General features: G+C 42.2%; 1 protein-coding gene across 2 annotated transcripts; it reads right to left on the reverse strand.

Moving 5' to 3' along the window:
• Positions 1-255: 255 nt before the first annotated feature.
• Positions 256-27651, reverse strand: LRRC66 (leucine rich repeat containing 66). Of its 2 annotated transcripts, none has more exons than XM_073891654.1 (5): positions 27627-27651; positions 24917-25414; positions 13319-13488; positions 7907-8096; positions 256-5848 (listed from the first exon to the last, which is right to left on the reverse strand). In XM_073891654.1, the coding sequence occupies exons 2-5, from the start codon at positions 25407-25409 to the stop codon at positions 3657-3659; spliced, it is 3045 nt and encodes a 1014-aa protein (XP_073747755.1). In that variant the 5' UTR covers positions 25410-25414; positions 27627-27651; the 3' UTR covers positions 256-3656. The 2 variants fall into 2 exon arrangements, with proteins under 2 accessions (XP_073747755.1, XP_025742756.1); XM_025886971.2 differs by lacking the exon at positions 27627-27651 and adding an exon at positions 26020-26050.
• Positions 27652-27681: the final 30 nt, after the last annotated feature.

A 27681-nucleotide genomic window follows, 5' to 3' on the forward strand; every position in this document is an offset into this window, starting at 1 on the left:
GGGCTGTAGAAAAGCCAGAAGCCTATGGATAGACTCTAATCAGAGGAGCCTTGTGATCGTATTTGCATTTAAGAAACCCTCCCCAGGCGGTAACGTGGGATATAGCAACAGCATACGGGACTGGAGGTAAAGAGACCGTGTCCCGTGTCGCTGTGTGCTGTTATCCTAGCTCCAGTGGGAGGGTCAAGGTGAGAGCTAAAGCTGTAACAGTGTGGACAGAGAGGAGGGAATAGATTTGGTAGATAAAGGGCTACAAATGGCTGTTCTTTTTTAATTAAAATTTTTTTAAATCATTTTATTTATTTGAGAGCGAGAGTGAGTCAGAGGGGGAGCAGCAGAGGGAGAGGGAGAAGCAGGCTTCTCGATGAGCAGGAAGCCCGATGCGGGGCTCAATCCCAGGACCCTGGGGTCATGACTTGAGCCGAAGGCAGACGGGTAACCGACTGAGCCACCCAGGCGCCCCAGAAATGGCTGTTCTTAATGACCAGTGAATTAGATTGGAAAGAAAGGAGGAGGAAGTCAAAAGAATGACTCTAGGGTTTCTGGATGGAGCAACTGGGTGGATAGTGAAATGGAGCACAGAGATCAGATGTGGTGGAGGATTAGGAGGAGCCAAGGAGCTTCATTATGGACACGCTTGGTTGGAAGTGCCTACAGAAACGTCCCATAGGCAGCTGGATGCGAGCGTAAAGTTCCAGGAAGATTTCAAAGCTGGAGTCACAGAAATGAAACATATCAGCAATTAAGTGGTGGTGGAATTGAGAGCTCACCCCAGGAACGTGAACTGAGTGAGGAGACCAGAGTTTCCAAGACCACACCCTGGGAAACATAGCTATTCAATAGGTGAGCATAGAAAGAAGAGGTAGAAAGGAGCCCGAAGAAGAATGACCAGAGAGGTGGAAGAATCAGAAGAAAGTGTATGCTGGATATTCTCCATCTGCCCCTCCAACTCTGCGTTCTTCCCTTCTTCATCCTGCTTTGTGACCCCTGTGGACTGCATCTACTGGCTCACTGGCTCTCTCGCTCTCTGGCTTCTAGAGGTCAGTGGCTGGGAGGCACTGACAGAGAAGGGAGGGCCAGAAGAGAGAGAGAGAGAAGCTGGGTGATTCCTCCTGCTGGATTCTGGATTGTTAGTGGCTCTGTTCCTCTACCCAAGTCCACACCCCTGTTGTGCATGCATAGCTGCGGTTCTTTCGTCTCTGCAGACCTAAGGGTGGGAAAGGTGGTCCTCCTGTTGCTAAGTCCTTAGGTCCCTCATCTTCCTTTGCTGGTTCACCTTAATCCCATCTAGAGCTTTTCAAACAGTTCCTTCATTAACCTCTCTCCAGTCATTCCTGTTTCTTGCCATCTGCATCCTGTTGGGATCCTCACCTTTACAGAGTTCTAGCACAAAGCCACAGAATGAGTTTCGAGGTGGGGGTGGTCTCCAGCGTCAAATGCTGTGGAGACCTTGTTTGATGAAGGCTGAGGAGTCCATGGTATGTAGCAACTGGAGGGTGTTGTGGCCTCAACTGGCACAGGCTAAGGGAATGATGGGCTGGAGCCCGATGGCAGCACACCAAGGAGTCAATGGAGAGGCGCTGACCATTCCTTTGAGGAGCCTAGCTATTTAAAGAGCAGAAGGTGATATTTTGAGGGAGGTGTAGGGTGGGGTTTTCTCCCTTTGATTTTTAAAACATTTTTAAAAAGATTTTATTTATTTATTTTAGAGACAGAGAGCATGAGTGGGGGGAGGGGCAGAGGGAGAGGGACAAGCAGTCTCTGTGCTGAGCGTGGAGCCCGATGTGGGGCTCCATCCCAGGACCCTGAGATCACGACCTGAGCTGAAATCAAGAGTCGGATGGTTAACCACCTGAGCCACCCAGGCACCCCTCTTCCTTTTATTTTAATGTTGAAGGGACTTGGGCACTCTTTTAGTCAGTAGGAAGGAGCCACTAGACAGAGAAAGCTTGGAAGTGAAGGAATGGGAAACATGAATGGATCCATGCCCAGGACTGTAGCAGGAGCTGACCGGAGGGATTAAGCTTGACCACAGCAGAATGCCGACTTCTTAGCTCATAGCCAAGGAGTGAGTGTAGATGTGGACAGTAAATGTGTACTGCTGTGGGGTAGGGAAATGAGGGGGTTTCTTCCTGACAGCCTAAATTTTCTCAGTGAAAGTTCAAGGGCAAGGAAATTTCAAAATTGCAATTGTGAACAACGGGAGAAACTGATCAGGGACCAAAGAAGGTCTCAAAAGTTTGCTAAAATAAATGAATAAATGATTGGTCTAAATGATATAAACCAGAATGCAGCATGTGTGAAGTGATAATGTCATGAGATACAGTTGGAAAGGTAGGATGTATCTAGATTATGGAATTTGGTCTTTATATAGGCAATGGGGAGCATGAAAGTTTTCTGGGTTTTTGTTTGTTTGCTTATTTGTTTTTTTTAGTAACCTCTACACCTAACGTGGGGCTTGAACTGACAGCCCTGAGATCAAGAGTTGCATGCTCTACCGACTGAGCCAGCCAGCCACCTGCACTGAAGGTTTCTGATTAGTGGAGAGATGAAGAGAACATAAGACTTTTGGGGGGGGTGAGTGGGGGCAAGGAGAAGTACTAAAGGTTACAAAGAGGCCTTAAAATAATCTAGGAGCTAGATAAGGATGTGCCTTATTTGGGGGTTGAGAGTAGAGATGACAAAGTTAAGAGCCACTGAGGAGCTAGATCCTATGAGACTAGTGGTGATGCCAGCAGGTGGATTGGGGGATGGTTAGTTCCTTTCCCCAAATTCAATCCCCTCCCATCTTAATCCACCCTAAATATACACTCTGAGCAAAAGCAGGGTGCTTTCTGTGCAAACGCCGGTTTGACATGAACTGCCTAGCCCCATCCAGATTGCTACACTGAAATGTCTCCTTGCATAGACATACACGAACTTCCACGGCACAGAGGTTAGAAGTTACTCAGATACAGGAACTACAAGACAAAGAGTTGGAGATAAGGCAGCAATTTCAGTTGGCTTTTCTGGGTGGATGTCATGATACTGTTGATCAAGAAAGATCACATTTGTGAAGGAAAATGATGAATTTTAGGTCCCGGGATGATTTATGTGGATTTGGGCCATTGGGGTTGAGAATGTGAGTCTGGAGCTTGGGAGGGAGGCCGGGCCTCGCGGCGCCGATGCAGGTGCGGTCTGTATGGGGCTGATGGTGAAGTGGTGGGGCCCAGGGAGAGCGGTGCCTAAGAAAGACCGGGAACAGCTCTTTGAGGAATGCTCTCTGAGAGGGCAGGCAGAGGTGGACAAGGGGTGTCAGGAAGGAAAAGGAGAAAATGCCAGAAAAACAGGAGGATACACAGAAGAACACAGCTCCTGACAGCCCAGATTGGAGAGTCCCGCCCAGGAAGGGCTAACTGAGGATAATGGCATGGTAGCTTTTCCTTTTTACAAACAATACCACGTCTCTTCGTGAAGACTGACTTCTAATTTACAGTTCGGTCTACAAAATGGTCCCTCTTTTAACATCACTTATGAGCAAATATTTAGAGTTGCTGTGAATCCCCTAACCTTGTAGTTTCACAGTCACTGTCCAGAAAGCTGTGCCGTCCTGTGTGGAATTTGTTTAAAGAAAATCTGTTCAGCGGTTCTAAGGGCTTCAATCTGAACTCAAAATGTTACTTGAATTCCCTTTGATTTTCAAGTTCCACATCGTAGTAGAGCAGGTCCTCATACAGCAAGCCAGCTCCCAACAGGTGGCCCTGGGTCTGCATTTGAATATTTTCTAACTGCAACAGGTTCTCTTCTGAGTATTTACCCCAGTCTCTGCCACTGAAGGGCTCCTGCATTCCTGGTGAACTGGTTTCACTTGGGAGCTCTTGTAATAATGGCACCTGGCTTCTGGAACGGCTTTCAGCACAACCCCCCTCTCCTCTTTCACACTGAAGAGCCGTTTCATCGCTACAGGATTGTAACAATTGTGTGCGGCTTCTAACCTTTCTGGAATCCGAGTCCTCAAGAGTGCATACCAACCCCTCATTCGCATCAGTGTCCGTTAGGTGGGGATTCATGTTGCCCCCTTCCGAATTTTGTTGTGAGGGTGCTAAGTTTTCACCGGCAGTGATCTTGAGAGGAACATCATTTTGAGCTGTGTTTATTTCCTGAAGGCAAGGTTCATATTTACAAATGTCTGAGTCTCTTTCATGACAGTCGCTCTCATCAGGATCTGAGGGAACTTCAGCGGACCATGGTGGTGTTTGTGGTACAACATCTACATTTAAATCTAAGTCTCCAAGTGAGTGAAGCCACTCTACGGCCTCAGATTGGAGAGCTCTGGCATAATCACAGACGACCGTGCCTGGGGTCTCATCCCTGGAGGGACTGCTACTGCCCAGAGACCCAGGCAGGGTCAGTGGACCCTCAGATGTGTCGGTGTTAGAGGCACCTTCCAGATGAGTCTCACACAAGCCTGAGTCTGGACCAGAAATGAGAGGGTTTTCAAAACAGTCCTCCTGATTCTCATCCTTCTCCAGAATCTTCTGGCAGGGGATATAGTCCTCAGGGTCCTCTAATGATGTAACATTGTCCTTCCTCACCCCCGAGGCCTCGTCCTCTGGGGGCTTGCTGGGTCTGTGGCTCTTCTCACCATGTGCCTCTTCTTCGGTCACATTTCTTGCATCCTCTGAACTCACTGAACTTAGAGTAAATAAAGACCCTTCATCAGAATCAGAATCATAGCTGCTGTCCAATGGGTACTGAGGGTCAGAAGGAGCATGTTTCTGCCCTGGTTCCACGTCACTGAGTGGGACCGCACCATGGGAGGCGGGAAGCCCTTCCTCAGCACTGGCCCCCTGGAGCCCTCGCTGTCGTGCGTCCAGTAAATTCAGGTAAGTGCCCACTTGCATTTCCTTGGAAAACTCCGAAGGTAACCACTCATTCTCTCCAGCCCCCTGTGCTTTCGTATGCGTTTGCATTTTAGAGATAGAAGCTGCCATTTCTCCCGAGAGCGGTGTGTTTAACTCACTCGAGTCACTGTGAATTGAGCCAGAGACCGTCTGCAATCTGCCAGCTCGCACAGGGGCACCCGCTGAATGCGCACTGGGAGAACCTTCCGGGGCCAGAGTTGCGTAATTTACTTCCCCGAGAGCATCTTCCCTGCGGATGTGATCCTGCCCTGCTGGAATTCGTTGGTTATGACCAGCATTCGGCTGTCCTTGGAGAATGGAATGGGCTGCGCTGTCACTCAGAAGTATGTACTCCTTCCCACCTCCTGGCCCTCTGCTGTCCCCACACGGTCCCCTGCTCTGCCGCCTGCCAGGCTCCCTTCCGCCCTCTCCTAGAGGGCCGTCGGGGATGACAGCAGCGCAGGGGCTGGCGGGCCCTGGGAGGGGCTGATCTGTTCTCGGGTGCTGGGCGTTCCCTGCAGCTTCAATGTCGCCACAGAAGCCCTTGTTTGAGTACGCGTTATCCGCGTTGTCCGAGCTGGGCCTTTTGCGTGCGCATCTCTGGTGCCACAGTCTGTCAATGAAAGGCCTGGCGAAAGCCCCCAGGCAGAAAGCCACGAAGAACGTGATGAACACGGCCAGGCAGATGGCCAGGGCGAGGTCCTGGGAAGTGTCTCCCTGTCTGCCAGCTGTGGGCACATCCCTGGGGCTCCTAGCCCCTCTGGGCAGCCTGCGCGGCCTCTCGCTGGCCGGGGAGCCCGCGGGGCCCTTCCTCTGCACGGTGCCAGGGTGCTCAAACCAGCCTGCCTGGGGCCTTTTGGCTTGGCCAGGCGGGAAGCTTTTCACAGGCTTTGCAGGATGGTGAGGAAGGTGGGTCTCCCTGGAAATTTCGCTTTGGAGGGTCCACTGGTCTGCCTTCTCGTTCCCTGGAAGCAGGGTGGGGGGAAACACACAGTGAGTGGACACGGAAGTAAGGCTCTGTGGGTCCTCCTCAGTCCTTACCTGGCTATGTCTCAGGTGTACATTGCATGACAGTAAGCAGCTTTCCTGGCTGATCAATTGGTTGTAACCAGTAGTATGTCTCCGGCCACGTGTGCTTTTACACCTTTTACACCTGGCGGTCAGGCTTCCGCCTGCTACTTAGAGACCTGGGAGGCTGTCCGTTTCTTAGGCTTCTTGCCTGATTGCTGCTCATGGGAGGAAAGAAAACAGACGGGGACAGCTATACCACTTCTCCTTCCTCTGACTCCTCCACCTACTGCACATTTTGGAGAACATCCCATCAGCTACCTGCACAACCTGCCTTGGCTCTGCCTATGTGCACGATATCAATTTCTCACTGTGCCCCAGGGCTGGCAAACACAAACATTCAGGTTTCTCACTGGCTCCTGACATCCTGCCTTCCATACCCAGAATGCCAGTGTGGTTTTTACAGAGGAATGAAACAGGGCGGCTGACATTAAGACCTCTGTGATCCCGGCGCCTGGGTGGCTCAGGCGGTGAGCATCCGACTCTTGGTTTGGCTCAGGTCATGATCTCATGGGTGGGGAAATCCAGCCCCCATTGGGGCTCCACATTCAGTGGGGAATCTGCTGGAAGATTCTCCCCTTATGCCCCTCCGCCCACTCGCTTTCTCTCTCTCTCAAATAAATAAATAAATCTTTAAAATTCATAGATTTCAGGGTGCCTGGGTGGCTCAGTCGTTAAGCGTCTGCCTTCGGCTCAGGTCATGATCCCAGGGTCCTGGGATCGAGCCCCGTATCGGGCTCCCTGCTCCGTGGGAAGCCTGCTTCTCCCTCCCCCACTCCCCCTGCTTGTGTTCCCTCTCTCGCTGTGTTTCTCTCTGTCAAATAAATAAATAAAATCTTTTAAAAAATTAAATAAAATTCATAGATTTCTTCTAAACCTAGTAAGCATGGCCATTTTCTACTTTAGTGACAGTCATGAACAGAACAGAGTCCAGGACTCATTACAAAAAACCTTACCTCCCCCCCCCCCCCCCCCCCCCCCCCCCCCCCCCCATATCCAGTGAGGAGTTTGAGATTTAGCCAAGATAGTTAATGGCAAAAAAAGTTTTCCAGAATGTTCAACTCTAGTAACATAGTCTAGCATTTTGGTAGAATGTCAGGGAACCAATCAAAGTATACTTTTGAAATATATGTGTTTTTTTGTGTGTATATATATACATAAACATATATATACATATATAAACATATATAAACATATATATACAAACATTCATATATATATATACACACATACATATAATATATATAACAGGATTATACTTTCATAGGGTTAGCAAGCATTTTATTTTATTTTAATTCCAGTATAGTTAACATATGGTGTTATTTTCAGAGGCAAACACTTTAATCATGTTTTACGTTTTAAAAGTTTCTTTGATCAGTTATTTGTTAAGAATTGGGATTGGGGCGCCTGGGCGGCTCTGCTGGTTAAGCGTTTGACTTGAGCTCTGGTCATGATCTTGGGGGCCTGGGATCAGCTCAAGTTGTGATCTTGGGGGCCTGGGAATCCGCTCGAGCCCCACCCCCACCTCAGGCTCCGGGCTCTGCAGGGAGTCTGCTTCTTCCCCTCCATCTGCCCCTCCCCCTGCTCCTGTGCGTGCCCTTGCTCACACTCTCTCTCAAATAAGTAAAAATCTTAAAAAAAAAAAAAGAATTGGGATAAAAATGTGACATTTGGGGGCTTTTCTCTCCCTGTGAAATTACTGTTTTTGACCAAATCCAATTGTTTCTGAGCAATTTGAACTAGGTTTCTTTGACCATGTGAAGAAAATCATCCATGAACTGAGGGAAACAGGTACCAGTGATTATTCTGTGACACAGCCCGAGGCTGACTTAATCCCTAATCAACACTCTTGCTTTCAAGGGGACTGTCATGGTTTCCAATGAGACTAAATTTTTCATGGGTTTTTCTCAGTTCAGCTGGAACCACTTCAGAGAGACGAGATGCCACTGACTTACCTATAGACTCACTGCAGATGACATTCCATGTTTTCCTCCAGGATTCAGAAATGACCTTTTGGAAGGCTGCCACGCTATAATCACACTGCCATTGGTTATCAGCCAAGTCCACCTCCAGATGGGGAAGCTCCAGAGCAATGACCATCATGGGTAGGATGGTGGTCAGAACATTGTTGCTGAGGTCTACCACCTGTTTGAGAAGAAACAAGTTGAGGGCAGTCTGTGAATCAAGACATTTAGAGACAAAATAAATACTAGTTACAGGTATTGTTTACATTGCTAGGGAGGCAATACAAATTTAGCCCTGATTTGAGAGTTAGAGAATACTGGGTTTAAATTTCTGCTCTGCCCCCTAACAACTCTGTGAGCCTCAGCAAACTGTTCACTTTTTAGGAGGCTCCCTCCAAGGGTTGTTGTAAGGGTCAGATGTATGTGAAAGCTTTAAGTATGGTGCCTATATTAGATGCCCAGTCCTTTCCCCTCCCTTCTTTCCTATGAATTGTAATTTGTGCTCAGACAAAACTGAAACTCCCGGTGGTTATCAAGGTCTAGAATTAGATACCAGGTTGAGAATTTCTGGAAGCACTGTGATCTTGAAAGTGACCAAAGATACGGGGCCATGAGAACATAGAACACAGAAGAATTGTGGTTGACCAGAAGTAGCAAAGAGAGATCTTTTGCATCAACAATTATCTCAAGGGTGGTAGTACAATTCCCTGCATCCATGGCCACCTGGTATATACAAGATGACTCATTTTTCTAGTCTAATCAGAAACGAAGATGAACCTGGGGACCAAAAAGGCTTCAGTGGCTCTAGAAACATAGAGCAGGATCTGTGGAAGTTGGATATGGCCGTGACATGATTCAGCAGGAAAGGTAGTTGGGTGTAGCTCTTGCTACCATCCATTTGCAGAGTGCTGCTATGTACCAGTCATTCTACTGGGTGCTTCAACCTTCTCCTCCTCCTTTTCACAGAGGAGGGAACTGGGCTAGGTCACACAGTACATACCACAAAGCCCCTAGTACCAGGGCCTGGTACACAGCGGGTCCTCAGTAAATAATGGAGAAAGGAATGAATGAACGGAGTGGCAAAGTTGAGATCTGATCTAGCTCCACAGCTGCGTGCTTTCCACTCTGGAACAGGCTCTCTTGGAGCCTGGGCTCCCACTGCCCGGGACGGAAGGGCTGGGTGGAGGAGGCCTGCAGCAGGAGGCAGCAGGGGTGGGGGGTCGTGGGGCTTAGGGAGGGGCAGGTTGGTAGTTAGAAGAACAGAAAATCATAAAAGAGAAAATGTAAACCTTGCTGGAAGGGGAAAAAAAAGAAAGGAAAAGAAAATTGGACCATGAATGAAAGCCAGAGACGATGAATGTTATCCAGGTCAATGGTTTTATAAACATCAGGGAAAAAACAGCGTTGGCATCCTGGGTTATATAAATTCCTAAGAAGAACTGATTCAAACAATCAAATAGCACCATGACCAAGACCACTACGTGTAGAATCAGAATTCTCCCTGAACTTAGGTAGTGAGGGTGACCTTTCCAGTGCTGAGTAACCAAGCAGTCTTGACTCCCAAAGGAAGGTTGCCGAAAACAGGAAGGAGGAGACTTGGGGGCTCGGGGTAGAAAGAACCACTTCGCTTGGTCAGGCCTTTCCTGTGATCAATAGCTTTCTTATGTACCCCTCCTCAGCAACAGAGTGGAATACTCCGATGTGCTTCGGGTAGTTATTTTCCTTTTAGTGCACATCTGTATTTTCTTCATCCCAGAATCTTATTATATTAGAAATTACGGAACTGAAAACAAAACTGGATCAAGGACAGAAAACTAATAAAATGATTAAGGAGGAATAATTTCCAAGGAAAGATTAAAGCAGAACAGTCTAATTTGCCTAAAGAAAAAGCCATCCACCATCATTTGAAAGGGGTGTACACTATAGAAAGATTGGAAGAGGCAACTAATGTTGCTACACAAGTCATCGCATCTAAGAAGAATGGGAAAGATTAAGAAAAGAAATGCTAATTTGAAATGCCAGTGAAACTTACTTCGTTCCATTTAAACATGAGGATGAATTTATGCTTTGAAAACTCTATCTGGCTTCTGAAGATTCCCACATGGGAAGACACATAGCACAGTGCAAGTACTAGATGCATCTCCCGAAAAAGAAAAAACCAACATCTATTTTGATATTCAGCTTTCTGGTACCAAATAGTTCCATCAAGTTCCAAAACCAGTTTTTAGAGTTATTGGCAAACATGTAGAAGGGATAATGGAGGAGAAATTGTATGATTCTGGGCAGTTCAGGTGAAGCGAGAATTAGATGATTTCAAACATTCTTCAGGCTAAATGTTTTATGCTAAAAACACTTTTAGTTTGCCTGTAGCATCTCTTACCTGTGAGCTACAGAACACTTAACTTAACTTAGCTACAGAACACTTAAAGGGAAATAACAGACATAGGGCAATCGCAAACACAAATACACCTATGATCACTATACAGTATACTAAATGAGGTTCCCAGGCAATCCAACAACTCATTTGTGGGGAGCTGGGGAGCACTGCCAAGTTAAGCAGGCTTTCTCATCTGCTCTGATAATTACTGCAGCAAAGATGCTCCCCAATGGTCCTGCCTTCTGGTATTCACGCCCTTAAGGAATGTCCTCCCCTGGAGCACAGGCAGGGCCTATGACTTGGTTCTAAGCAATCAAATATGGCAAAAGCAATGTGATGTCACTCCCCTGATGACATTATATTAGCTTGTAATGTTTTTCTTGCTAGCAGGCTCTCCTTCAGGCTCTAAAGCAAGCCGCCATGCTGTGAACTGCCCTATGGAGAGGCCCATGTGGCACAGGACTGAGGCTGACAGCCAGTAAGGAACCAGTAAGGAACTGAGCCCTCAGTCCCAGAGCCCACAAGGACCTGAGTCTTGTCAACAACCACGTGCGCTTGGCAGTGGGTCCATCTCCAGCTGGGCCTTAAGGGGAGTCTCCAACCCTGGCCAACACCTTAACTGCAGCCTCTTGAAATACCCTTAGCAAAGGACCCAGGGCCTTGCCGGGCTTCCTGACCCCCCAAATCATGAGATAATATGTGTGTAGTTTTAGACTGCTAAATTAGTAGTTATTTGTGATATACCTATTCATGATCATCATCCATTTATTCATTCCTTTGTTCAGCAAGTGTTTTTAAATATGTGTTATGAATTAGACATATGCTAAGCACTAGAAAACAAAATAGATTATGATGTACGTCCTCAAAGAGATTGGGGGGATATAGGCATTAACAATTAAGCATACCTAAAGCTAAATAATTTCAGTTGTGATAAATGCAATGAGGAAAAAACATAGCACATTATAAGTGTATATAAAAGGGCGATGAATTCAATCTGGAGGCCCCAGGAAGGTTTGCTTGAGGAAGTGACATTGGAAAGATTCAGAAGAATTAGTTTTCCCAGGCAAAGGATCAGCACGGGATCCTTCAGCCTTGGTGTGAAGACAGAAACGGAGTGCAGTGAACAAGGGAGAGTGGTTTGCCATGAGGCTGGAGAGCTGGGCAGGGGCCAGTCCCTTGTTGGGAAAGCTCAGAAGGATTTTTAACAAGAAGTGGCACAATCAGATATGTATGTTTAGAGGGTGGGATACTGTGGCCACTTTAGAATTTCTACATGCAGTTTACATTTATAAAAACCTTGCTAGGGCGCCTGGGTGGCTCAGTCGTTAAGTGTCTGCCTTCGGCTCAGGTCATGATCCCAGGGTCCTGGGATCAAGCCCCGCATCGGGCTCCATGCTCAGCGGGAAGCCTGCTTCCTCCTCCCCCACTCCCCCTGCTTGTGTTCCCTCTCTTGCTGTGTCTCTCTCTGTCAAATAAATAAATAAAATCTTAAAAAAAAATAAAGACCTTGCTATATTCCAAGTACTATTCGAAGCACTTTATATGCATTAAAACATTTAATTCTCACAAACTTCTATGAGAAAGGAATGAAGTTACCTTCATTTTTCAGAGGAGAAAACTGAGGCACAGAGAGATGTGGTGACTTGCCCAAGATCATGTGGCTGCAAAGCGGCAGAGCCAGCCCAGGCTGCTGAGCCCAGAGCCCACCCACCTTACCACGGCCTCACTTTCCTCCCTTCCGTAGAGGAGGGACTTGGGGGCCCTGGCTGACAGGTGGCAGTTGGAAATTCATCTCCCACCTATACTTGAAGAACGCTTTTCTTAAACCTGGGGAAAATCAGCTGTCTATGTTGATGCTGTCTAATATGATGGCCCTTAGCCACACGTGGCTTTTCAAGCATTGAAATGTGACTCGTCCCATTGGGATGTGGGTTTGAAGTCTTAGCATGAAAAACAACGTAAAATTTCTCATTAATAATTTGTATATTGGTTACCTGGGTAAAAGATAATATCTGGGTATACTGGGTTAAAAAATACATTACTAAACGAAATTCACCTTTTTTTTTTACTTTTTGAATCTAGTTACTAGAGCGTCTAAAATTGCGTATGTGGCTCGCAGCTGGTTTCTACTGAATGATGCGGGCCTGTCTAAAGAGTGAGGGACTGTGATGGAGGATATGGAGGACTGAATCTTTCCCTAAGACCTAGCTAGATGTCCCGCTAGACGTCCCACTGGAAGCCCCCTGGCCTTTCTAAAGGAGCGCTGCGGGGAGACTGTAAATTATCCCCCAGAGAAGAGTGGGGAAGGTGGAGGAAAGTGCTTGGGGCAGGGGCTGAAGCGGCCAAGCCCGGAGCAGGGCTTTGGGGGGCCCGGGGAGCGGGGGGGTTCCTTCCCTTCACAGCTGTCAGCATTAGTGAGATTAACTGCAAGGCGCTTGAGAGACAGGGGTCCGAGATGGGTCCAATGTTTGTTCAGAGCAGTATATGGTACGTGGTAAGTACTCTACAAGTATGGGCTGTTATTATGATCATTTTTATTATTTAGGGCCCCGTTTGGGTTTGGAAGCAACAGTGTCGCAGGCCTTCAGAGCCCCATATCGTCCCAGGCTGCTCAGCATTGCCTGGGGTGGCTCAGAGGGGCCTCCTCAAGTGCTCCAGATCGCACAAGACCCCAGGGACCTGTGACCCACCTTGCAGCTCAGGGCGGGAGCCTCAATTATAACCCAGATTGAATTTCCTGCCAACTGGTAAGTGGAAACTTGGAGTTGGGTTTAATTTGATTTAGAAAAATAGTGTGCCAATTCTTGCGGTTGAGTATTATGTTCGAGTAAAATTCATGTCCATTACTGAGGCGTTTGAGTTCTGAGGCAAGAGAGAGACTTCAATTTTAGCAGAGCCTTAAAATAGAGTTTTTGACTAATAGCCCGTACTCCTGGGTGTGGAGAAACTCTTCCATAGAAATATTCTTCTAATGCAATGGCCCGGATGTCTGCGTATTTTAAATACTCTAAAAGTCACTTTATAACCTGTAACTTCTTGAGGTCCTTGAAGGCTTCTGGATGAATCCTGAATATCTTGTTGCTCTTTAAGTAGAGGTTTTCCAGCCGCAGGCAGTGTCTAAGGTCAGACAAACCGATCTGCGCTATCCTGTTGAAGGACAGATCCAGACTCTGTAATGATTTCAGTTTCCACAGTCCTGTTAAAATGAAAAAGCACGTTAAAATACACACGGGTGATATTTACTGTTGGTTATCAAGGTCAGACAGTGGAGGCACCCTGCCGGGGCTGTCCGTGCAGGACAGGCTGAACGGCGGAGGCTACAGGGATCTGCGCACGACCCACCGCGCAGGAAGGAAAAGGTTCTGTTGCAGACGTTCTTGGGAAAAAAAAGAGCCACATGCAAACAGATACCTATGTTCTGAGCCAGCGGAGGAAAAAGGCCGGGAGGGAGCTGAACAGAGCGATCAGTAGTAGTAACACTCCAGAGTTCTTGTTGATCCTGTAACATTTCTAGGCACTCGCTTATTTTTCAGAGGTAATAAGTTGTAGCGAGGTTTTGTTTTCTGACAAAAAGAATCTAATTGGGTCTTGGTCTCCAGCTTTGTATTTCACTTGATTCCAGAGAGTAACCAGGAGGCCCATTTGGCACAGAACATAAAGGCTGGGAAGGAGGTGCCAGTCATAGCAGACTTCCAAATCTGATTTCCCATATGAGTCTCATACGGATGCCCTGCATTTTCACATTTCCCTTCTGCTCTGTTCTCACATATAGCTTGTGTCTCTCTCTCTCTCTTTTAAGATTTTATTTATTTGAAAGAGAGCAAGCAAAAGAGAGAAAGAGAGAGCACGAGCAAGGGGGAGGGTCAGAGGGAGAGGAAGACTCCCGCTGAGCAGGGAGCCTGAAGTGGGGCTTGATCCTAGGACCCTGAGATCGTGACTTGAGCTGAAGGCAGATGCTTAACCGACTGAGCCACCCAGGCTCCCCCTACATGTAGTTTGTGTCTTTAACCAACTACTACTTAACAGATCAGGTTGGTTCAATTCCAGAAGGGCTTATTCCTTGTCTACTGTCTGCAAGATGCTCATTATCAGACTGATTATGCAGAGATGATGACTTAATGTAAATAGCTGTACCTCAATGTTATCTTATGTGCACATCAGCTGTACAGATTAAGTAAGAGATCATTAGGACAACTCAATCAAAACATTATGAGCCAGGCACTTCGTGCTGAGGACAGAGCATAGCATCCTTGTGTCTGAGTGAGTGATAAGACATACACACAAGAAAAAGTTACTAGTTATACAAGACGTTACACCCCCACCATCCTACTATAAAATTAACTGTTGTTTGCCTGTCAGCCTCTCCATCAGATGATTAGTCCCTTCGCGGAGGAATTCATATTTTTGTTAACTCTTACAATGCCTGGAATATAATATGTATTCAATAAGCCGGAGGTCACAGTGTTTGACCCGCACAGAGATTTAAAAATTATTGAGCTAACAATAAAGATTCAGCACAAAAATTCGCATTTCTAGCTTCTCTTGAAAAATTAAAGTTCCAGTGGCACAAGATAATGCTTTGTGAGAGCTGAATGAGGGCTGTCTGCTTTAGCTGGGGCAGGCACTTACAGAGGAAGATGGTTTCTTTGTACTCATGCCTCTATCAAAAACAGGAAAACAAGGGACAGACCAAGAAGCTGCATGTTTAAAAAAAAAATGGGAGAGAACCAAGGCTGATACTCAGCTGGCATAGGCTAGTAAGAAATATTTCCATATTGGTTTGTAAATAACCATTGCTGGGCCCTTGTGGGCTGCCCCACGGCCCTAGAAACCCAGTGGGAAAGCCCAGGTTATAGGCCAGTTGTTAAATATTTTGAATATAACCCCTAGAGAAAACATGTTTCTTCATGGAGTGAAGACTATTCCTATACATTTTAATATGCAAACATATGGGTCTGTGAGAAAAAACTGCAGCAGAAGACAACAATATAAAAGACGCTATAGTTTCCTTAACATCGTCATGGCACTTGCCTGGCCTACATATGGCTGTGAGCTCATAGTTCCTGTAATATCTTGCTGCTTAATTGAATGGAACACGGACCCTAGGAGTTCAGTGGAGGGAAGAAATCATTTTTTTTTTTTAAGATTTTATTTATTTGAGAGAGAGAGAATGAGAGATAGAGAGCACGAGAGGAAAGAGGGTCAGAGGCAGAAGCAGACTCCCCGCTGTGCGGGGAGCCTGATGCGGGACCCGATCCCGGGACTCCAGGATCATGACCTGAGCCGAAGGCAGTCGCTTAACCAAGGGAGCCACCCAGGCGCCCGGGAAGAAATCATTTTAAAACTCCTGTTTAATTGTATACTCTCTTTATGCTCTAAGCACTTCACAAACATCTCCTCTTAATCCTCACAAAGCCCTGGGTGTTGTTACCATCTTGTAATTGACAAAACCTAGGTGCAGTGAAGTTAGGAACTTGCCCCATGTCAGAGTAGGTGGAGCTGTGGAGCTGGGATTGAAACTTGGGGATCTCTCAACCATTTTGTTTAACCATGAACATTTCATACAAAACAAACAAAAAGGGCAAAAATAGTAACATGTATTGTAGGACTCACAATATATATGTAGAGGTAAAGTGTATGACAAAACTTGCACAAACACCAGGAGAAGAGAGGTGCAAGAATATTGTTGTTAAGTTTCAGGTATTATGGGCAAGTAGTATAACACCAAATAAAGATGTTAGGATGTATACTGGAAATCCCAAAGTAACCACTAAAACAACACAACAACAGCAAAGAATTATGGCTAGTAAGCCTACAAAGGAGATAAAGAGGATTAATTTTAAAGATACACAGTTAATGCAAAAAAAGGCAGAAAAAGATAAAAGGGGGAACAAAGAACAGAAGGAACAAATAGAAAAAATATCAAGATGATAGGTAGAAATAATAGTTTAAAAACACCGAATAAAAGGCAAAGATTCCAAGTTTGGATAAAAATTCGAGTCAACGATATAATTCCTACAAGAAACCTACTTTAAATATAGAAACATGAGTAGGATACATGTAAAAGGATAGAAAAAATAGTCTTTTCTACAAATGGTGTTGGAATAATTGCATATCTTTAAAACTTTTATAAGTTATTCATACCATGTACAAAAAATTAACTCAAACTATTTTAAAACTATCATAAACCTAAATGTAAAACCTAAATTTAAACCTAAATATAAATAAATCATAAACCTGTAATATAAAATGTAAAAAAGTAAAGTTATAAAACTTCTAGAAGAAAACATAGGAGAAAGATCTTTGTGACTTTGGATTAGGCAAAGATTTCTTAGATATGACACCAAAACACAATTTATAAACTAACAAAGTGATGAACTGTACTTAACAAAAATTTAAAATTCTGCTCTTTGAAAGATATTGTTAAAATAAAAAAAAAATACTCAAGCCACAGACTGGGAGAAAATATTTACAAGTCATATATCTGTGAAAAGTCTTGTATCCAGAAGATATAAAGAACACTCAAAACTCAATAATTAAAAAAAATTAGAAATTGGCCAAAGATTTATATACATCATCAGAGACATACAGATGGCAAATAAACACACAGAAAGGTAATTCAATATTAGTCATTAGGGAAATCCAAACTAAAACCACAATGATATACCACTATACATCTATTGGTATGGCTAAAATTAAAAAGATGGCCCATATCTGGTATGCGTAAGGATGTAGGACAACTGAAATTCTTACACAATGCTGGTGGGAATTTAAAATGGTACAACCACTGCACACAACACTGGTGATTTCTTCAAAAGTTAAACATCTACTTGACATACAACTCAGCCATTCTCCACCTAGGTTTTTTACCCAAGAGAAATGAAAGCATATATCACCACAAAGACTTTGTTTCATTCTTCTTTTAATGTTGACAGGAACAGTAGCAATGATCCCTCTTTCATCTCTAATACTGACAATTTGTGTCTTCTTATTTTTTTTCTTGGTTTGGCTAGAGGATTATGAGTTTTATTTTTTTTTCAAAGAAACACCTTTTGGTTTTGTTGATTTTATCTATTGTTTTCGCTGTTTTAAATTTCAATTATTACTGCTGCAATTTCTATTATTTCTTTTCTTCTGCTTGCTTTAGGCATACATTGCTCTTACTTCTTTAATTTCCCAAGATGGAAACTTATATTATTGATTTTAGACTTCTCTTCCAGTGGATGCTTTTAATGCTATACATTTCCCTCGAACTGCTGCTTTTGCCACATCCCGCAAATTTTGATAAATTGTATTTTCATTTTCACTTAGCTTAAAATATTTTCAAATCCCTCTTGAGACTTCTTCTGTGACACATGTGTTATCTAGAAATGTGTTGTTTAATTTCCAGAGATTTGAGGGGTTTGCTGCTTTCTGTTGCTGATTTCCAGTTTAATTCCATTGTAATCTGAGAACATACTTTGCATGATTTGTTTGTTACTCAAGTTTGTTAAGGTGTGTTCTATGGCCCAGAATGTGGTCTGTCTTGGGAAATGTTTCATGTAAGCTTGAAAAAAATGTGTATTCTACTGTTGTTGGAGGGAGTATCCCATACATGCCAATTATATCAAGTTGATTGATAGTAATATTCAAGTCAACTACATCTTTATTGATTACCTGCCTGCTTAATCTATCAATTGACAGGGGAGTGGTGGAAGTTTCCAATGATAGTGGATTTTTCTAATTCTCTTTTCAGTTGTCAGTTTTTCCTCACGTTTTGACACTCTACTGTCAGGTGCATTCACATTTAAAATTATTAGGTTTTCTTCAAGAATTGGTCCCTTTATCCCCTTTATATAGTGCTTTATTTATCCCTGATAGTTTCCTTGTTCTAAAGTCTCCTTTGTCTGAAATTAATATAGTCACTCCACTTTTCTTTTGACTAGTGTTTATCTAAATGGTTTATCTTTCTTTTTTTTTTTTTAAGATTTCGTTTATTTATTTGATAGAGAGGGAGAGAGAGAACACAAGCAGGGAGAGCAGCAGAGAGAGAGGGAGAAGCAGGCTCTTCACCAAGCAGGGAGCCCAATGCGGGGCTTGATCCCAGGATCTTGGGATCATGACCTGAGCCGAAGGCAGACCCTTACTGAACCACCCAGGCGCCCTTAATGGTTTATCTTTCTCCATCCCTTTAGCTAGCAGCTTTTTTAACAATAGCCAAAAAAGACAGCCTAAGTGTCCTCCACTAACAGGAAAACACATATCCATACAATGAATTCTGGCAATGAAAAGGAATGAACTTTTAATACATACAACACCATGGATGAATCTCAAAATAATTACGCTGAATGCAAGGAGCTATACCAAAAATGAAAGTACATATCATATGATTGCATGAATATAAAATTATGGAAAATACAAACAAATCTATAGTGTCAGAAAGGACATCAGTGGTTACTTGGACAGAAGGGAGAGGATGGGTGGGAAAGATAAATTATAAGGGGCATGAGGAACTTTTGGGGGTGCAGATAGTTCATTATCTTGATAGTAGTGATGGTCTCATGGGTCAGTGTGGTTCAGTGAGTCAAAGGACAGATCAAAGAGTGCTCAGAAGACAGAGGAGAAGGGGCCTCCAACAATGTACAGACTTACGGAAGTCTGAGCAGTAACAACAGAATTGTTGATAGGCACTTTGAACTTAAGAAAGAGAATGGAAATCACCTACAGTTACCCACTGTACCTCAAATCACAGACGTGACCATCACAGCAAAGACTGGGATGGTGGGGAACACAATTAGAGACTCAGGATGGTGAAAGGCACTAGAGGGGAACTGACATTTTTGAGCACCAGTTACGTACCATATGCTGTGAGAAATGTTTCACATGTATCATCACTCTCTGTGTTAAAAGTTTTTACAAATACCGGGACTCCTGGGTGGCTCAGTCGGTTAAGCGGCTGCCTGCGGCCCAGGTCATGATCCCAGGGTCCTGGGATCGAGCCCCACATCGGGCTCCTTGCTCAGCAGGGAGCCTGCTTCTCCCTTTCTCTCCCTCTGCTTGTGCTCTCTCTGTCAAATAAATAAAATCTTAAAAAAAAAAAACTTTTTACAAATACCATCTCTAACCCTCATATCCTCCCTGTATACACCACCATCCTCAGTTAAAAATAAGAACCAGGCAGGTTTTTATAGGTTAAGTGTCTTGTTTAAGGTCAATTAACAGGTAGAGTAATACAAGAAATATAAGAGTATAGAAGAAGAGTATAAGAGTTAATAAGAAGGATGGGACCAGAACATCCTAAGCATGAGGGGGGAGGGGTGGGGACTTTGAAGGCAGAGAGTTATAAGGATAACCCCTTATTCGACTCCCTTCATAATATCAAGCTAAGATTCCCCAAGAAGAAGGTAAACTTCTGCAGATGGGAATTAAGACTGTTAAGTGCAGTTACAACTCCTACATGAAAAATTTCCATCTATTTCCAATTTTAGAGAGTTAAGGTTTAATTGTATTAAGAGAACTGGTGGGGTCCTATAAATGACATTGTTTGTTTGGGGTCTCCCAGGAGAGAGTTGGGAGATTTGAGTAAACTCTTCCACAGTACTTGGCTGCATTTCTCAATGGGGGAAATGTGTTCTTTTAAAAATTTTGCATGGTGAATCAATGTTTAGGGGGGTACTCTGGTGAACAAAAGAAGTTGGGAGGGGCATTCATGGCCGAGGCATGGACATCAGAGGGTAGGTTCCATGTTTCAACAGAGGGGAGTTGAACACTGGGAGGAAAATACGGAGGCACTTTTGTGGAGAAGGAATTATTTATTGAACTGCTTTCTGATGATCACATAAGCCACGGGAAGCAGGAATCTGATCAGCTTTTGCATTTAGGTAGCCAGAGGCATTTTATTATTTCCAAGAAATTGTCTCAGTGTCTATTAGAAGAAAGGCCATAAAGGGTACGCCCAGACACTAAATTGCCTATGAATGTTCCTTTGGACTATGAACTTCCTAAATACTCTCCGAAAGCGATAATCTGATAACACAAAAAAATGATATTCAGGGGGTTATGGTTTCAAGTTCAAAGAGTATTAAGAATTGGAAGAGTCTGGAATGGTCCTAGATATTTTATTCATAAGGTCAGCCCTCAACGTGGTCAGTTTTATATAGGTGAGCCAAAGACTTTGCCCTCTTAGCTTACTGACATACATTCATGTTGCTATTTTAGAACCTGACCTGGTTTTGAGAACATAGGTTATTGGTATTTCCATAATCCAACAGCAATCAGGAGGAAATATTTAATTCCCTAAAAATAAGTAAGAATATAACATATTTTTGTTTTTACCATACACTGTTTTTTTTGTCTTTTTTTTTTTTTCCTCCACCAGTTTCAAAAGTCGGGTATTATTTCATCTCATTTGTAACACATTTATCTCTTGGGTTTAACTGGAGATTTATCCCATTGTTTTAAATGTTTTAAAACTGATTTTTCTGTTATTAACACTGTACTCCAGAGATCTGGGAGAAAGGTGGACTCATCAGGAAGCTTAAATTCATAGCTAGCTAACTGTTTTGTAAATTGCATTGGCTGACACCTCCTCTGGGTGTTTTTCCCAACATGAAGCTTACTGGTGACATCAGAGCTGACTCTGAAGGTATGGGATCAGTTGACTCTGGATTAGTTAGTGTGAGCTTTCACTCTTACAAAGATGGGCTTTCCTGAGTGAAAGCAACTTTTAGTTGCTTCTATAAGCTGTCACCATTTGAAGATGTGAGACATGATTTATAAAAGTACACATGTGTTACAAGGCCAGTTGCTTGATTGCTACTTTGTGAGAATCTCTGATTTATTATTATTTTAAATGAGTGCAAGCACTTATATAAATAGGTAGACACAAATGATTCTCTGCTCATGAATTATAGTGGGCTAGGAGTTCCATCTACTGCAATAGTTATTTAACATTTTAAAAGATAACTTGAGATTTAGACAAAACCGAATTTATAATTTGTTTCTAAATAGAATGCTATCCTGAATTTGTGCCAAGAGAGTAAAAATAACTAATATTTGCAAAGTACTTTACAAGTATACAAAGTACTTTTCACATATTTTAATAGCTACCATTTATTATGCCAAATGCCATGTTACAGTAGGTTCTTGAAATACATTTTTCCTTTAATCCTCATAATTCTATGAGTAAATATTACATTACCAAGATGTTACCTTTTTAAAAAAATGTTTTTAAGTAAACTCTACCCCCAATGTGGAGCTCAAACTCACAACCCCAAGATCAAGAGCGGCAAGCTCTACCCACTGAGCCAGGCAGGCGCCCCCAGATGCTACCTTTAAACAGGCTTAGAACAAAGGAATCAAAGAACAAAGGGAAGGTCAGAAATAGAATGGTACTCCAGGCAGCACCTCCCCTTTACCAGCTTTTTCCCTCCAAAATGGGATTTCAAAGTCAGAGTGACTGAGCCACAGTCCCAGAATCATAGAATGGCAAAGGGACGTTACAGGGGGCTCAACTGAAATATGTGATGATTAGAGGAAAAAAATTCAAATCACAAAATTCTATGGATAAAAGAACTCTGAATTATATCCAATTAGGTTCAGGGCTTCCATTGGCCTTCCATCATCAATTGGTTTCATTCATCTCTCTATGGTTTCATCTGCTAGAGTTCTAATAGAATTTCAGATACATGATTCGCTCATTTCACTTTTTATTCTCCTTTGTAAGTGTAACATTTTTCCTGATGTTTTCGGGAGGCAGAAGTTCAACTCCGAAAAGAAAGATGGGGTTGTATGTGCATTTTATAGGGGTGTTTGGTCCTTAAATGGAATTGTATTCCCTCTGACCTCCAATTAGCTCTGGGGAATTAATTCATCTGCCTTAAGGAGATATGTTAAGTGGCGGGATAATATTTTGATATATTAATCTTTTATCTCTATGTCTCTCTTTCCATTTCTCCCCATTCAACCAGAAAGTAGGCTCTGTGTTAATTACCCCAGGGGAGGCACAGTGCAAGGCAGAAAACAGAGGAGTCTACAAGTCTTTCTGGCTTTTGTTTTCCAAAGGCCTAAAACTTTAGAGGAAAGGAATTTCTAGATCTAGACAGAGGGTTTTGAAGAAACAAAAAAATGGGAAGAATTTTCTCCAAACTGAAAAAACTGAAAAGAAATGTTCTCCGGCTGGCAGGGGTAAGGGACACACACACACACACACACACACACACACACACACACACACACTTGTTAGGGTATAAAATTTGGGGAAAAGCAGAGGAAAGCTCATGGAAGACTAATGTTAAGTACAAGTATCTCTACACCCCATCCCCAGCTGACCCTACTAGAATGGGGGCTCAGAATCAGAAATTATGTTGAATTATAGACAACAGAAGGTTATATCTCTAGTACACCTGAATTTAGGGGTTGAAATTCACATCTACCATACTAGTTAAGAAATATGTTATATCATATGGATATGTGTAGCTATGATGATGATCATCACAGAGTTATAGCAAACAAAATGGCAATAGTCTAAATGTTGTTTGATTAACCTGGTTATAACATATGTATATATAAAAGCTATTCAACTATTTAAAATATTATTTATGAGATTGCTTAATTATATAAAGATGTTCAAAATACACTGTGATATGAAAATACAAATTAGGAAATATTATGGAAAGTATCCAATTTGAAAGAAAAATATGTACACAGGCATGAGGAATAGACTTAAAGAATATATATAGTTGATCCTTGAACAACACAGGGTTGAGGGGTGCTGATCACCCACAGAGTAAAAAATTTATGTATAACTTTAGCTCCCCCAAAACTTAACTACTAAAAGCCTACTGCTGACTGGAAGCCTTACCTGTAACAGAAAGTCAATTAACAAATATGTTGTATGTTATATGTATTATATACTGTATTGCTACAACAAAGTAAACTAGAGAAAAGAAGATGTTATTAAGAAAATCGTAAGGAAGGGCGCCTGGGTGGCTCAGTTGGTTAAGCAACCGCCTTCGGCTCAGGTCATAATCCTGGAGTCCCGGGATCGAGTCCCACATCGGGCTCCCTGCTCAACGGGGAGTCTGCTTCTCCCTCTGACCCTCCCCCCTCTCATGTGCTCTCTCTCTCTCATTCTCTCTCTCTCAAATAAATAAATAAAATCTTTAAAAAAAAAGAAAATCGTAAGGAAGAGAAAATATATTTACAGTGCTCTATGATATTTATAAAAAGAAATCCATATATAAGTAGACCTGCACCATGGTCAACTGTATTACACGAAGGACTTATGTTTTTTCCTTTAGATTTTTCTTTAATTACTAATGTTCTACAAATAACAGGTTTTTAAAAATAAGAATAATACAGTAAAAATTACAAAACATGATGCAATTAGTTTATACTTTACACTGAAAATCCTGCACATTGCTTTTATGGAAAAGCTTAGGGAGAGAAGACTCCTTCCCTTCTCACACAATTCTGTTGATTTCATGACTGGGATAGTCATTCCTTCACCTGGCAGGCTCTCAAAATGATGCTTAACACAAGACCAAAAGCTGGAGAAAAAGCAAAACAATAAAAATATGAAAGGAAAGAATGGAAAATAAGAAAAACTAAATATGTATAACTTAGGATGGAGAAAAAAAGACAATATCCTTACATTTTGTTTTTTAGCAGAATGTCTTATATAAAGTAAGTACTTAGCAAATAGCGGCCAAGATTAAAAACAAACAAGGAAAGGAAATTGTCTAGCACTCCTGAATACTAAAAAAGGTGAAGGGAGCTGTGGATTATGAATCTATTTTCTTAATAAAGTATTGGTGATTAGTTAAGGAGCTCCAACATGTAGATTACTGAATGCGGGAAGAGATGAAAATTAAACAACAGGAATATGTGAAGTATCCTATTAGAAACCAGGATAAAGAATTCTGATTTTGGGGCACCTGGGTGGCTCAGTCGTTAAGCGTCTGCCTTCGGCTCAGGTCATGATCCCAGGGTCCTGGGATCGAGCCCCGCATTGGGCTCCCTGCTCAGCGGGAAGCCTGCTTCTCCCTCTCCCACTCCCCCTGCTTGTGTTCCCTCTCTCGCTGTGTCTCTCTGTCAAATAAATAAATAAAATCTTTAAAAAAAAAGAAAAAAAAGAATTCTGATTTTGATTTGATAAGAAAGTTTACATACTGATCATACATTAGCATATTTCTAGTCTACATTTGGAGGACAACTAGACAAGCAGATGCAAAATGTATTCTAAGAAAACAAGTATTATAAATATGGCAATATAATTTGAATTGTGCTACACACTGAAAGTACATGAACTAGTTATTTCTTAGTGCTTTCTATATATAGTAGCAAATATCTGATAATCAAAGTAGGTAATTGGAAATCATGCATTATTATTTAGCACTTAAATACCTCCTTGTGTCTCCGACAAATCTATATTACATTAATGTAGATTATAGTAATGGAAGATTAAATTGCATTGGCTATGAATTCCACATATTATAACTTGAAATTTCACTAAGAAACTCATTTGTCCTGATAAAATTGCTTTACTTTCAGTGGTTTCCTCAAAACTGAAAACATGGAATTCTTACGGGCATAAAACATCTCCTTGTTTCTTGGTCTAGTCCGTCTTTTAAAATTGTACTTACCCTTGGGAATGTCGGCGAGTTTGTTTCTTTGAAGAATTAACAACTTTAGAAACGGAAGCCCATGCCTCCAGCTGCTTCTGCGGTGTTTCCCCCACGAGGACTTAGCACTGTGTAGATCCAATGCGATGGAGCTGAGGGAACTGTTGCTGAGGTTTAGTACTTCCAAAGCATGGAAGTGTGCAAGAGGGCTTAAGGTGATGTTTGGAATGCGATTGTTACTGAGGTCCAGACGTTTTGTATTCCAGTCTTTTCTCATGTGTGACCGTAAGAGAGCCCTAAGGAAACTGGCCCTTGTGTCCACTGTGGCTGCTGACTGGGGTCTGTCCACATGGATATCATCCTTTCCAGTAAAAGAACAATTTGTCAGAGGATACCCATTCCATTGGCACTCCGAACTGAATAAAAGACTGCTTTTTCTGGGTGGGTTTGTCATTGTTCCGGTAAAATAAAGGCCTATTAGCATTGTTAGGACTCTGAAATGTAGGTTTTTCATAATGCCTAGAGAAAGGAAAATGGACTTATTCAAAATAACGTATATGAAAATTAACAGCAAATTAGCAGAAAATTCAATTTTTAAAAAAATATTTTATTTGAGAGAGAGAGATAGCAAGAGAGAGCATGGTGGTGGGGGGAGGAGAGGGAGAAGCAGGCTTCCCACGAACAGGGAACCTGAAATGGGGCTCAATCCCAGAACCCTGGGATCATGACCTGAGCTGAAGACAGACGCTTAACCTACTGAGCCACCCAGGCGCCCCACAGTTTTCAATTTAAGATTTAGGAAAATTATTTTGCCTTGATTGCCAATTTAAGTGCATGTTTGATTTCTTAGAACTTGGGGCATTAAAATGTAGCTAAAAAATGTAAAGCTATGGGGCGCCTGGGTGGCTCAATTGGTTAAGTGTCTGCCTTACGCTTAGGTCCCCATCCTAGCCGGGAGTCTGCTTCTCCCTCTTCCTCTGCTCCACCCCCGCCCCCACATGCTCGCTTTCTCTCTCTCAAATAAAGTCTTTAAAAAAAAAATGGTAAAGCTATAGTATACAATTACATTTATGTCACATTTTAAAGAAACAACTCCCCTGATTTTTCAGAGAATACATACTCACTTGGGCCTCACCTCTGTGTCTGTTATTCCAGGAACACTCACTGTGCAATCTGCTTTGGATGGAAACCTACCAAGGTTAAAGACTTCTCTGTTTTCTTGCTGGTCCTTAGTACTGAGCAAAGTCTATTATGCTTATCTACAACCTGTTATCAGCTATGTGGTTTATTATGTGAGTGACCAGCCATCCAGTTACACTAAACTGTGAACGATATGAAGGGAAAGTTCAACTCACAAAAGGAGACTCTTGATTTTTTAAAATTAAATTTACATTTTTTTGTGACTTTAAGTTGAAATACAACGTAAACAAAATGGGTTATAAAAAGGATGTTCTGCATCAGCACCATGAAGATGTAATAAGATATATAAACATCAACTATCTTTTTCATCAAAGATTGAGAAGTTGAAAATTTTAAAATAAGAATCTACAATGGCTAAATGTATACACAGAAAATTTTAAAAGAAAATGGATAGTAAACTCCCCAGAAGACTGTCAGCTCCCAGAAGGGCTATGTTTTCCAAATATATATATTTCATATATTTCCAGATATATATATGGAAAATTTATAAAGAGTTCATTCACAAGACTCTTTTTTTAAATGATGACTAGAACTATATATATATATTATATATTATATAATATATATTATATGTTATATATATTATATAATATATATTATATATGTTATATATATATATATATAATGCTTCCCCCTTCTCCTCATGTTTTATATTTTCAATAGTCTGCAGTCTGTCTATGCTGTTTGGATGAATAAATGCATGGAGTGAATGAAATTTAACATGTAACTTTTAAACTTTGGTTTTATACAAGGTCAATTCTCCTACATTTTGAAGGGCACCTAAATCCAGGTACACATGGCCATGAACTGTAGAGGTGCCCTGCAGCATGGAGGAGTGATTTATTTTTATAGTGTGCCTCTTACACAATACCAGAAGTTGAATTAATTTGTACAGCCAGAAAGATATATTTCTATATGCAAAGCTGCAATCATTGTAAATACAATCGTATATACCAAGTTAATGTAACAATATGAACAACCAAAAAATATAGTCATCATTCACAGGCACGTTACTTTGCAGTATTGAAGAGAAACGTATGATTGAAAAATACTTATGGGGGCATAAGTTAAAGATTTTCATTGACCTGGTTCTTTTTAAGTTAAGAGATTTATACATTAACTAATAAATTTGAGTTCAAAAAAGCTAGATAAGGATAATTTTATGTCTTAAAATGAAATACATTGATTTGTAAAGAAAAATTATGTATACTACAAACTTTTATGTACTAGGTAAAGAACCCCTAAGAACTCCAGAAAACTTTCTAAGGAAATTGGAAACAATTAGGTAAAATGTCAGTCTTTAAATGGACACATTCAAGCCTAAGTATGAGGAAGCAGTTAGAGATATCGGAGGTGTGTGTGTCAGAGTGAGAGAGATAGGGAGAAGGCTGGAGAAAAAACAAAGTACAGCAGAAACCAAGGGCCATTCTTCTATAAAAGAGAAGTTAAAACAATAGGCAGAAAGCAGAAGAAGGTATGTTTGATAAGATGTAGGAAGAACACCACAACAGTAACAGTTTCTAAGGCATACCTTAGGTCCTTAGGCAGTTTTCAAATGGGTCTCTTTCTGGATCTAGCCAGGTGGG

This window comes from Callorhinus ursinus, unplaced genomic scaffold (genome assembly GCF_003265705.2).
Source record: "Callorhinus ursinus isolate GAN/ISIS: 27379988/994484 unplaced genomic scaffold, GSC_fseal_2.0 scaffold4, whole genome shotgun sequence".
NCBI classification, from domain to species: Eukaryota; Metazoa; Chordata; class Mammalia; order Carnivora; family Otariidae; genus Callorhinus; species Callorhinus ursinus.